Below are 13,880 nucleotides of genomic sequence, written 5' to 3'. Positions count from 1 at the left end.
TTTTCCCCCGTTAGCATCTGATTCAAAACTGAATTGACTTCGCCAGAAGCAGGTCCGCGGCTTTTAGTATTGTCTGAGAGAAATAAAATGAGTCTCTGAAAGTTGTTTGGCACTAAATCAGTTTTCGTCCGTCTCCTCCACACTGGACTCCATCGATTACTAAAGTCCAAGATACAAACACAATTTTTTTTAAAGCTGTTTGTTAAACTTAAGTCACCCAATAACCCTTAAACACGACGCTGTTCTAAGAAATGAAGTCAACTAGGAAGTAGCTACCAGTTTACCTTGGAGTCAGGAAGCATTCTAGTTAAACTGGCCTTACAAACAATCTCATCTTGATCAGATGAGTCCTACCATGACGATACAGGGCCTGCCAAAATGTCAAAGGCTGCATTAAACACTATCAAGGTAAACGAGGCATAATCCAGATGCAGCGTCTTATTCCCAAATACACATACTCCCTTCTGCACCAGAAGGAATGCTTCCATTTGCCACACTAGCTATGCGATCACTTTCAATTTATGAGCACTTCTTGTGCTGTGAACCTGCGACCATTTAGAACTTGATTAAGGCAACTCCAAATGCATTTCATGTAAACCTTTATTTCTGGCAAAGGAGCCTTTCATCCCATTTGAGCTACACTAAAACTCAAATCTCAGAGGTGAGGGGACGGTGTGCCATTCCATTTGAGCTCAGTGCCTTTTTTCAAAAAGGGACTATTTCTACTGCACTTTTTTTGGCAGACAGCCATCCGTCAAGCCCCGGCCCCCACTACACTTTTTTGACCTGCAAGCGACAAGCTCCGCCCCCCTCCCCCGACCGAATCATTCCATGCGCAAGGTGCGGAGCAGCAGGACCCCCGGCTCCTCACCAGCCGGCCTGGGCCCGATTTGTGGGGGTCCCCCACCGCCATCAGGCCCTCACCCACTGCCTTCGGGCTACTCAGTGGCAAATTGCATAATAGTGTCCTCAATGCTGAAGAAAACTTTACATACATGGAAAATAGGTGGAGTAGGCCATTCAAGCCTGCACCACCATTCAATAAGATCATGGCTGATCATTCCCTCAGTACCCCTTTCCTGCTTTCTCTCCATATCCCTTGATCCCCTTAGCCGTAAGGGCCATATCCAACTCCTTCTTGAATATATCCAATGAACTGGCATCAACAACTCTCTGCGGCAGGGAATTCCACAGGTTAACAACTCTGAAGAAGTTTCTCCTCATCTCAGTCCTAAATGGGCGACCCTTTATCCTAAGACTATGTCCCCTGGTTCTGGACTTCCCAACATCGGGAACATTCATCCCGCATCTAACCTGTCCAGTCCTGTCAGAATTTTATACGTTTCTATGAGATCCGCGCTCATCTTTCTGAACTCCAGTGAATAAAGGCCCAGTTGATCCAGTCTCTCGTCGTATGACAGTCCAGCCCTCCCTGAAATCAGTCTGGTGAACCTTCGCTGCACTCCCTGAATAGCAAGAACGTCCTTCCTCTGATTAGGAGACCAAAACTGCACACAATATTCCAGGTGAGGCCTCACTAAGGCCCTGTACAACTGCAGTAAGACCTCCCTGCTCCTATACTCAAATCCCCTAGCTATGAAGGCCAACATACCATTTGCCGCCTTCACCGCCTGCTGTACCTGCATGCCCTTTCAGTGACTGATGAACCATGACACCTCGGTCTCGTTACACCTCCCCTTTTCCTAATCTGCCGCTATCCATATAATATTCTGCCTTTGTGTTTTTGCCCCCAAAAAGGATAACCTCACATTTATCCACATTACACTGCATCTGCTATACATTTGCCCACTCACCTAACCTGTCCAAGTCACCCTGCAGCCTCTTAGCGTCCTCCTCACAGCTCACACCGCCACCCAGTTTAATGTTGTCTGCAAACATGGAGATATTACACTCAATTCCTTCATCTAAATCATTAATGTATATTGTAAAGAGCTGGGGTCCCAACACTGAGCCCGACAGCACTCCATTAGTCACTGCCTGCCATTCTGAAAAGGACCCGTTTATCCAGACTCTCTGCTTCCGGTCTGCCAACCAGTTCTCTATCCACGTCAGTACATTACCCCCAATACCATGCGCTTTGATTTTGCACAGCAATCTCTTGGGCAGGACCTGGTCAAAAGCCTTTTGAAAGTCCAAATACACCACATCCACTGGTTCTCCCTTGTCCACTCTGCCAGTTACATCCTCAAAAAATTCTGGAAGATTCGTCAAGCAAGATTTCCCTTTCATAAATCCATGCTGACTTGGTCCGATCCTGTCACTGCTTTCCCCAAATGCACTGCTATTTCATCTTTAATGATTGATTCCAACATTTTCCCCACTACTGATGTCAGGCTAACTGGTCTATTAATTACCCGTTTTCTCTCTCTCCCTCCTTTTTTAAAAAAAGTGTTACATTAGCTACCCTCCAGTCCATAGGAACTGATCCAGAGTCAATAGACTGTTGGAAAATGATCACCAAGGCATCCACTATTTCTAAGGCCACTTCCTTATGTACTCTGGGATGCAGACTATCAGGCCCCAGGGTAATTCAGTTGCAATTTTGCCACTCAAATTATCAACTTCCTCACTCATGGGGTAACTAATATTCTGCAATTAACTTGAGCCTCTCTCTAATCATGGCTATATTTTCAGAAAACATTTCTGAATTTTGGAAAAGGCTTCATGCAAGTAAACATCTGGGGTCTGGCAGGATATTTGGAAAAGAAAAATTCGATCAGGCAGTCAGCATGGATTTATGAAGGGGTAGTCATGTTTGACAAATTTGCTAGAATTCTTTGAGGATGTAACAGGGTGGATAAAGGGGAACCAGTGGATGTGGTGTATTTGGATTTCCAAAAGGCATTTGACAAGACGCCACATAAAAAGGTTACTGCACAAGATAAAAGTTCATGGGATTGGGGGTAATATATTAGCATGGATAGAGGATTGGCTAACTAACAGAAAACAGAGTCGGGATAAATGGATCATTCTCGGGTTCACAATCAGTAACCAGTGGGGTGCCATCAGGATCAGTGCTGGGACCCCAACTATTTAAAATCTATATTAACGACTTGAAGGAAAGGACAGAGTGTAACGTAGCCAAGTTTGCTGACGATGGGAGGAAAAGCAATATGGGAGGAAAAGCAATATGTGAGGACACAAAAAAATTTGCAAAAGGACATAGACAGGCTAAGTGAGTGGCCAAAAATTTGGCAGATGGAGTATAATGTTGGAAAGTGTGGGGTCATGCACTTTGGCAGAAAAAAAAAATCAAAGACCAAGTTATTATTTAAATGGAGAAAGATTGCAAAGTGCCACAGTACAGCAGGACCTGAGAGTACTTGTGCATGAAACACAAAAGGTTAATATGCAGGTACAGCAAGTGATCAGGAAGGCTAATGGAATCTTGGCCTTTATTGCAAAGGGGATAGAATATAAAAGCAGGGTAGTCTTGCTACAGTTGTACAGGGTATTGGTGAGACCACACCTGGAATACTGCGTGCAGTTTTGGTTTCCATATTTACGAAATGTTATACTTGCCATGGAGGCAGTTGAGAAGGTTCACAAGGTTGATTCCAGAGATGATGGGGTTGACTTATGAGGAAAGATTGGACCTCTACTCATTGGAATTCAGAAGAATGAGAGGTGATCTTATCAAACGTGTAAGATTATGAGGGGGCTCGACAAGGTGGATGCAGAGAGGATGTTTCCACTGATAGGGGAGATTAGAACTAGAGGGCATAATCTTAGAATAAGAGGCCGCCCATTTAAAACTGAGATGAGGAGAAATTTCTTTGAGGGTTGTGGATCTGTGGAATTCATTGCCTCAGAGCTGTGGAAGCTGGGACATTGAATAAATTTAAGACAGAAAGAGTTTCTTAAACAATAAGGGGATAAGGGGTTATGGAGAGCGGGCAGGGAAGTGGACCTGAGTCCATGATCAGATCAGCTATGATCATATTAAATGGCGGAGCAAGCTCGAGGAGCCATATGGCCTGCTCCTGCTTCTATTTCTTATGCATGTTCTTATAAAGCAGACTGCGGACATTAAGAATTACATAAATTGGCAGAGTAAGAAGGATGCTGCTTAAAAAAAAAACACACAAGGTCTTTGATCATTTAACTTCACAATGCATTGATACTCATGCTCTCAATTTTGTAAATAAAGACAGAATATCACCTTTAATCTTTTTTATTTTGAAACTAAAACAAATGTCGTTCAGAAGATCTTCACTGATAAAAATGTCACAGATGTGAGGACAGATGAAAACAGCAGGTTTCATACACAAATGTTATACACACAAGTTTTCTTCCACATAGAATCCTTCAAGATATGGCAGCATTCCCCATCTTCAAATATTGTCATTCAGCATCATGGTTTATAAATTAAAGACCACAAAAATAACTGATTTCTCAACATTTATTTATAACTATGCATTAAAAAGACTCTTTAAAGATGAAAATGTGATACTTCCAATTTCTCTAATACACAGTTTATGAAGTACTGTATATCATTTGATAACTGTTTAAAGCATATTGTAGGATCCTGCTTTATTTCATATCTACACAGTATTTGATCACACATTGAAAATTATCAAACTTGCTGTATCAGTATGTACTACAGGTACTGATAAATCAATTCCCCATCAGCATTTAAACTCAATGTAAAGATACTGAAGTTGTGAACAAGTTTTATGTAGGGTGAACAAAAGCCAGACAGATTTACTGACTCTTACAAACACATAATTATCTCGCTCAACTTGATTGTGGAGTAGTGAACAATTGAACAAAAAAAAAAAAGAGTAAATATTTTTGTACATAGGCTGTGCCCAACATATTTCGTTAACAAATTTAACTTTTACAATATACTACAAAATTGATCTCTCTAGGTAGCACTTCTACATTAATAGAAAAGCAAGCTTACATATAAAATTGACCAGTGTACTAAGAGACCAGAATAAAGTATCACTTGGCAAGTCCATCTATGTATAAATGGCTAGCATATAACATAAAATCTATGCAACTGCTATTATAAATGTTGATGCGGTTTTACCTATGTTAACAAGTTATTCATTTTGCTGCTCAGTATAGATATGCAGTTTCAATCCCTCGCTACCATCATTGTCTAGAAGTTAGCGGGTTACGGTTGTCTGATTAGTTTGTCTAAACATTAGTTTATATACATAAAGGTATGAATCTGGATTGTATGTCAGAGTTTCCATTACAACAGACCAAAAAAAATCAAAAATTACCCTTCTCCATAATTGAAGATGCCCCTACAGTAAAATAAAATGCCATAGTAATTATATAGGAAGAATTCGCCCCCCACCCATAAGTGTGTTATGTTTCAGTTTAATCAATTTTTGATCTTACTGTATGGTAAGTTTTTGGGGTCTCCCTTATACCCCTTTATGAAAAAAATCCAAAAACTAACATCTCATGCTAAAATATTGGGTGATGAAATGAAAACAAAACAATGTGCACATTAAAAGAAATACATGCAAAAATTCTGCAGCATTACATACAATTTTTCATTCTTGGAATGCATTTGTTTTGATAAAAAGAGCCATAAAAGTGAAGATTGAGTGAAACCGTATTTGTAATCACTGAAGATACAACTATATATTAAAAAAAGGACCCATTCCATTACAAGTACACAACCAACTGCAAAGATTAATTTACACGTTGGCTATAATCAAACACATTACCTGCTCTAATAGAAGATACTTAAATGAATATAATTACACAAAACAAACTTCGGAATACTATAAAGCTGAAACAGATTTGGGATTAAAGTTTGAAAATAGTTTTAATGTACATTTTATGTACATCTCACACCTTCTAATGAAAGCATTTTAAAAGTGCAGGTTTTAATTCTTTTTGAAAGTACATTGAACAGCTTACTAACTCCGAAGTTTTGTTTAAATATCTCCAAAAACCAAAATGTATAAAGTAAAAATAGCAATGCCATTTCATTAAATACGCTATAAACTAGAATAAAAGCGTTTGCCCTTCAGGCATGGTGACTTTAAACCCTTCTTTTAGAGGGGCATAAATCTCAAATGTGGAATCACTGACTCATGGTTTTCTCAGTTACAGTTATTTTTGTTTGCATGAATTTAAGGAGAACTTAGGGGACTGATTTGAAGCATCAGTGTTCACTTAAGTGCAAGGTGAAGTTTGTGGATAATAAGGTGTACACAGTCAGCACTTCAAAACTGCACTGGGTCACTGTGCCGTGAATAGTAGCAGTGAGATAAAACTGCAGATGCCTCACACTTTAAAAAAGTAGCATTGGAGTACCCACTTATTAATGTTAATTTCAAGGTTAAGAATAAAGTTAAAACAAAAAAAGCACAATCCCAAATTTGTTTCCAAACTGAACAAGCTAAAGATGACTGCTTAATGTACTCAAGTTTTCATCAAAAACACAACTGAAAGACATCCTTCATATTTGGTCCAGTGTTCTACATTCAGTAAAAAAAAAGCTACCATATATAACTAGTTTGATTATAACCTATAGGTTTTCAAACTGGAGTCTGCAAACTCTAATGGGTCAGAAAGAATCTGGGGGCCTACGGCCTACGAGGTGGGCAGACCTCGGTCTGCCTGGTGCCAGATATACAAAACACTATGAGCCGAGCGTCTTGAGAATTTTGTATTCTATATTTCTCTCTTTCTGGTTGTTGACTCACTAGCATGTTATCTCTGTTGCTGTAAACTAATAGAAGCGTTTTCTGCTAATAGCATGGTGTTTCTTTGGGTAGCTGACATTGTTGGGAGTTGGGAAGAGTATAATCAGGATGTCAATATTTGCATGGTGGTTCCACAAAGATAGATTTCAAAACTACTGCTTGGAAAGCATGAAGATGTCGGTGGCCAGCTGAAACTTAGATGAGCTTTTGTGAAATGTACCACTACACATAACTGACCTATAATTACTGCATACACACGATGGTTTAATTGAGATTAAACGCTGTATGGGCATAAAGAACTTTCATTTGTATAGTGCTACATCAAACCTCTCAATGTCTCAAAGCACTTCACATCCAATGAGTTACTCTGAAGTGCAGTGACTGCAGTTATGTAGGCCAACACTGGTAAATTGCAAAATGGTTAGAAGGATATTAGAGTTCCTCTGGACATTATTTCCAATTTGATATTTTACCACCCACCCCCCAGTAAATATTAGAATGTTTCAAATGCTACAAAGACGATATAAATATAAAAAATATAAAATTTACATCTTTGGTTGAAACATTCTTAAAGCACATCATGGAACTCAAGGGTTGCACTGATCAGTAAACCATAAAAATCTCAAGAGTTTTACGAATGCTGTCTCTCAATTTGAACAATTTTTGCCCCAAAACCAATCACTAAATTCCTTTGTATATTTATAGAAGCACCTCCGGTGACATTCCATTAGAAGAGCCACATCATCCCATCATGTCACAGCTTATGGAGGTCACTGGAATTCTGAACAGTTGCAAAGCGAAGCTCTTATAATAATTTAGTTACAAGTCAAGGAATACAATTATCGACTCAAAACCAATATATTGACAACTATATTTCTCCAAATTAGATGACAATTTACTAATTACATGCAAGGAAGATTCTTAACCATCTGATTCAACTGTAGAAATGTTGTTAAACTACATAAAATACTTAACATATGCATTTGAATGGGAAACCCAAAATCTTCAATGGTAAACTGTCCAATCTTTAACATAGCATTCCACAATGTACAAAATCACATTTACAGAAAATGTAATAAAGCTGCAACATATTTTGTGGGATGATATACAAGTTGCATTATATATTTTTGAAAAATGGTTAGGTAGACAAGGTATTATATAGATAAAGGGGTAGGTACTGCAATATAAATTAACAGGTATATTTTCTGCAAGGGAACATCAAAACATTTTATTTACTAAACATACAAAAATAGGGATATAAACTATATTTTAATAAGGCAGCCCAACATCTTGGAGAGGTGAAAACTGCGTCACACGACTAGGGAAGTAGTAAAGCACCCTTGGTGCTTAGTACAGTTCTCACTGAAATAAATTCCCAGGTACTCATTTCTAAAATAAATAAAATTTAATTTTTTTTAAACTCATGGTATAAATAGAATGCTCAATGGATAACTGCAGAATACCATTTTTCTCCCACTCATCAATTCTGTGGGCTTCCTCAAGTCAAGAAAATGCAAGTTAGAAAAAAATTATGTTCCAATTACTCCTTACCAAGTATTCTTCTACATATAAACAGGCAAAATTGTTAGTTTACAATCTTATTAAATCTGAGTAGAAAAGTGCATAAATTTAAAAGGAAATCCAAAATAAACTAATTTATTAGTTTGGTTACACCCTACAAATAGCAGTGACTAATTCTTTTTTTTTTTTAAAAAGTGCCAAAATATTTGGGGCATGTTACAAGGTGAGGCATAGCAGCAGCATCAGTGTTAAACAACAGTTAAACCCTGCCACAACACAAGAATCTGGGACATGCTGTGCATGGCTGAAGTTACAAAGAAAATATGTTTTTAACAATGTTGCACTGCAGCGCAATTGTGTTTTGGTATTCAAGAGGCCTAGATTATAAGGCTTCTATATAAATGTGTTAAATTGAACCAAAACCGCATAAACTACTGATTATAACAGCACTCCGTCCTATACAGAGCATTTTGAAGTGCTAGCCCCCATTACATTACAAAGATTAGTTTCCTACTATCCAAAGGCCTGGCTAGCTGTGGCATCTGGTGAAGCAGTCATTTGAGCTCTTCCCTCTGGCACACTCACTAAGGGAAACTCTGAAAACTCTGCACTAGCCCCACGCACCCTCAGGTTGACTTGTCCATTGGCAGCACTGTATGGGGGAGGCACAGCAGATCTTGCATTCTGGTACTGAGATCTGAATGTCTGTTCAAATGTGCCTATTTGGTAGGCCTGATGGACAGGCTGAGCTTCTACCTTCTTCTGAGATGTCATCTGATCCAAGAATTCTTGTGCTGAGACAGAACTATGATTTGTCTCATCGCTTGTAAAAGAAAAGGAGTGCTGGGACTCACCAACCATCAAGCCATAGTGGGACTTCTCAGAAGATGCTCGCAATGGTGAATTCATGCCGGACCTAAAACCACGCTGCATAGTCATTGAAGCCATGGAAGAAAACAATGGTTGACTTGAAAGGATCGGGCTATCCGTTCCAAAAGCAAGGCTCTGACTGGGTAAATATGCATCATTCTGGCTTGTTCTTTCCAAAGCTTGCTGGAGAAATTTTGAATATTCATGAAGCATACTTGCTTTGTCTGAAGTTGTTGATTGGGAACTTGCACCAGCTCTCTCAGTCTGGGTAACCTCCGCTACGTCTGAAGTGTTTATCGACATGCTCGAGGCCACTTCTGTATCAGTGACACTAAAAGACATTTCATGCTGTCCATTTGCTTTATGAGAATAATGGTCCAGCAGAGTCTGCAGTACCTCATCAGGAATCCCACTTTTGTCATGACTATTCTTTATTTCAACACTCAGTGATGGAGAGTCTAACATAGATGCTGCTGTACTTTCATCAATGACACTAGCCACAGCTGCTTGGGTCACAGATGGCTGTGATGCTATCTGGCCTACATTCAGGGCATACTCTCTACTATTATTACTTGCTGCTTGCAAGTAACGCCGCTTCTTCAGAAACTGCATTGCATCATCATAATTGTTACTGTTATGCACAGGCTTACTGGGAACTTCCTGTAAGGAATCAACCTGATCAATGTCATGGTTTCCTTCAGAATCCAGCAGACCTGGTTTATCAATAAGTTCATAAGTATATTTAGTAACTTTATTTTCTTCATAGGTGGATAATGCAGACATTGCCTGGCTTGGTTCCAACTGTAGTTGCTGACTTCTTTTACTGCTAACTTTCTTGATGACCAATTTTGGTGGATGGATCTCCCCCGATGTACTTTCTAGAGGGTCACCACTGTTGGATGAATGCGGTATTTCAACCGAGTACTCAGTCACCATATATTCATCTTTCACTTTTGAGGCAATACTGTAGAGTGAAGAATAATCACTCTCATTCTCATCTTTTTTCTGGTCTAGTTTTTCCATGGTGCACTCTTTTTCAGTGAGTGGAACAGAAGACCTCAATTTCTCTCCTGTTTTTTGCTTCTTTTTCCGTGGTAATAGATTATCTTTATATTGCAAGGAAATGTTCGGATCTTCCTCATTCCCTCCCATATCACCCATCTTCAATGCGCACAGCAGTTTTTTATCTCGGTTTTCATGGCACATGCGTTTGTGTTTTAATACACGATCAGTTCTAGAGAAATACTGAAACAATCACAACAGTAGAGTCAATACCATGAATAAACACCAAATATGATTGTGACAAACCCAAACACAAAAATAAATGTACATTCTCCACATGGCTTCACTTGTCAATATCAGACATTAGCAGCTATAAAAACAAAACTGATAAAAATTACATGTACATATGTTAAAAATGTCACAAGATATACAGTGCTAACTAGGTTGATCAATTGTTGCATGTAAAATCAGTTACATTACAGGGGGAAAAAATGAAAAAAGTACAGACAAGAAACATCTACACCCAATATAAATTGGGTAGCTTGGTTATATGCCAAGATAGAACTAAAAGTACTAGTTTTAAAATATCTCAAATATACCATTTCAAGTGTTGTAATGAGATTTAGAATGAAGCAATCTTCTCGTGACAATCAAGAAAATAAGTTGAAACACAAAATATTAAACTTATTGAGCTAGCCTTGTCCTTACTCTTCAAGACTAGAGAAGGCAATAAATAAATCTGGCAAATAATGATTCCCACACTTCCATGAAAAACAATCATGCAGCAGGCATTTGTAGCATTGTATAGTTTGGAGTCACTGCTTAATTGATTAGCTAAAGGGTTAATAGCATAAAATGATGATTTATTCAGATTTTTTGAATTATGTAATATTTTGTAAATTAATATTTGACTGCACAAAATTCAGTTAATTTTAAAATGCAAAAGTATATAATTGTTGCTACAGAAATTGTTAGAGAAAGATTTTCCCCTAGGGCAATGGCACCTGGAGCATAGATGTTAGAACGAAATATGTAATTGTAGTATTAAATGCATGTGTAAAATGTATAAAGATGGCAACTTGTGGTTTAGCAAAGCCCCAAGGGATTTCAGCCAGCAGAAAGAGGCTGCATTCTTAGTTACTGATAGCTGCTGTTTTCTCACACAGGAATATACACGAGCTCTGCAGATGTTCCTAATCAACGGGCTAATAGGCGCCAGACGAGACGTCCTGGTTCATGTTAGAACAATACGACTCTGTAACAGGACTAAGATAAGGAGACTGCCCAAAGACAGCACACCCAAGGACAGTAAGATAAGGGAGGCCCAGACCATGAATAACTCTTAGTAACACGAGACAATCACACAGTCACATAATGGTTAGAGACTACTTCTATTGGTCTATTACCCTTAGCAACACATGACAATCACGCAGTCACAATGGTTAGAGACTACTTCTATTGGTCTATTACCCTTAGCAACACATGAGGCAATCACGCAGTCACCTAATGTTTAGAGACCATTTCTATTGGTCTATTTGAATCTATATGTAATCTATAATCAATATGATTGGATAGTATCTGGCCAAAATGGGCTGATGTAACTGTAGTAAAACATATAAAAATCCATGAAACCCTTTGTTCGGCGGAGAGGTGTACCTGGACCCACCAGTAGCTTCATCTCCCCGCCGGTGTAATAAACCGTTTTGATGTATGGACCGACCCGGAGTGAAGTGTGATTCTTGGAGGGTACATTCGCACTAACAGAAATCAACATTGTACAAACTGTGATTTAATCATTTTTCTACTATTCATAGCAGCTAAAGCAAACCAATTTACCAATTAAGAAAGCAGGAGCACTACAGTATTATTCATTGGCTTACCCTGGCTTACCTAATATTGGAAGGACAAGGAATGTTCTGGTCTGAATGGGGACCAAGGGTTAACTGAAGTATTAACTTAAGGCTATGATTCAATAATAAATTCATCGGCCCAGAATTTGCGGTCAGCGACAAAGAGAAGGCTATTGCCACTGGCTCCGAAGTACGCTCCATGCAAAGATCTTGGCTATCCCTGTGTCGAGAACTTCGGGTTTTCCGACATTCTATTCAAATCAATGAAGTATAGTGGGGAACCCCTTGCATGAACTGTTGCGACATCAACAAGCTGTCTAAGCAGCCAATAAAAAGGCAGAATTCTCAGTGAACAAGGAAGTGAGTAAGCTTTTAAAATTCTAATTTTAAAAAAATGTTAGAGCAAAACAAAGATTAGGGCTCTCACATGGGGGAAAAGGCAAACCTGAAATAAAGATGGCAAACTTGAAAAGTTTCTTAAATTTTAATTTTTTTATTAAAATGGACAAATTTCAAACTGCACAAAATTGAAATTTGTTTTTCCAGGCCCTTAACATTTGTTTAGCAGTAATAACGCGGTTAAATCCAGTTATGGGTCTAACTTTTAGTGGGGAATTTAACAGTGTACCACTGCAGAAGAGCCAAAGTTTGCATCAGTTTCCCTGATTTGGGCGAGTACACAGATTGCTGGCTCCCTTGGGGAGGCGGGGGGCACAGCGCAGCCTGTTTCAGAGCAGTCAATGACAGACCGCAACTTTAGGAATTCCACGTGCACCTGCGCCAAATCTCGAAGTGAAGTTGCGGTCAGTTTCAAAGACTGTAAACGCTGCCAATTCGCCATCATCCCAACTGCAAATTCCAGCCATTATGTTTCAAAGTTATAAAGGTGCTGATGGATAGTCGAGCATACAACCTCAAAGAATATGCATGGTGTTCATTTTGAAATTTCAGTTGCATCATTTTTAGAATCAGTACCCATTCGCTGAAGGCTCTGCATGATACCAAGCTATGAGAGAGTTAGGACTGTAGGGGATGCAGATTTAAATGCGTTGGGCCAGCATTTGAAAATTATGTTTACCTTAAAAAAGTTTAGTTATGCTAAAATTACATAAAACTACAAAAGGAAAAAAAGTAAAGAACTTGCATTTATATAGCACCTTTCACAACCCAAGGATGTCTCAGTGCTTTACAGCCAATGAAGTACCTTTGAAGTGTAGATACTGTTGTAATGTAGGGAAAGGTGGCAGCCAATTTACGCACAGCAAGATCCCACAAGCAGCAACGAGAGACTTGGCCAGATAATCTGTTCTTTGTGATGTCGGTTGAGGGATCGATATTGACCAGGACACCGGGAGAGCTTACCTGCTCTTCTTTGAATAGTGCCATGGGATCTATTACATCAACCCGAGGGGGCAGTTGGGGCCTCGGTTTAAAGTATCCTATGAGGTGCTGTCTTTCTCATCCATAAGACAGCACCTGATAATCCAGGCTGACCGTGCACTATGTGCTCAAGCTTTTGGACTCAACCATCTGAATCAATCAGAGGAGAGAGTATGCTACCACTGAACCAAGGCTGACACCTACAGGGAAAAGTAGTAAAGCCAATGGTGAAAGAGATTTGGGTATTTTAGTGCACTAATCTCGAAAGATTCATGACCAATACCGTGAAGCTATAGATCACAAGATAAATTCCCAGTTAAACATGCCTTAGCTACCAAGAGAAGCTCAAGAGGCTGAGCCTGTATACTTTAGAAAAGCTTGAAGGGACTAGATTGTATAGTTGTGGACCAATTTTTCAACTGAATAAGGTAGGGGGGACCAGGGTCATGCTTACAAGTTATGCAAGGGCAGTATTAGGTTGGATGCTCGGCGGTTCTTCTTTTTCCAGAGAGAATAGTGGACATGTGGAACAGGTTGCCGCTCATGCTGTATTCCTGCA

At 39.2% G+C, this 13,880-nt stretch overlaps 1 protein-coding gene across 2 annotated transcripts in view; it reads right to left on the bottom strand.

Annotated features, from left to right (window-relative positions):
* Positions 1 to 4,189: 4,189 nt before the first annotated feature.
* znf148 (zinc finger protein 148) overlaps positions 4,190 to 13,880 on the bottom strand; it is a 74,758-nt gene continuing 65,067 nt past the window's right edge. For both annotated transcript variants that reach the window (XM_070875489.1, XM_070875490.1), the window contains one exon: positions 4,190 to 10,334. In XM_070875489.1, coding sequence (XP_070731590.1) covers positions 8,733 to 10,334 — 1,602 coding nt within the window. In that variant the 3' untranslated portion in view covers positions 4,190 to 8,732. The remainder of the gene's footprint in view (positions 10,335 to 13,880) is intronic.

The sequence above is a fragment of the Pristiophorus japonicus genome, chromosome 3 (assembly GCF_044704955.1).
Source record: "Pristiophorus japonicus isolate sPriJap1 chromosome 3, sPriJap1.hap1, whole genome shotgun sequence".
Classification (NCBI taxonomy): Eukaryota; Metazoa; Chordata; class Chondrichthyes; family Pristiophoridae; genus Pristiophorus; species Pristiophorus japonicus.
Note: the sequence above shows the minus strand (reverse complement) of the source record. Positions and strands in the feature narration are given on the sequence as shown.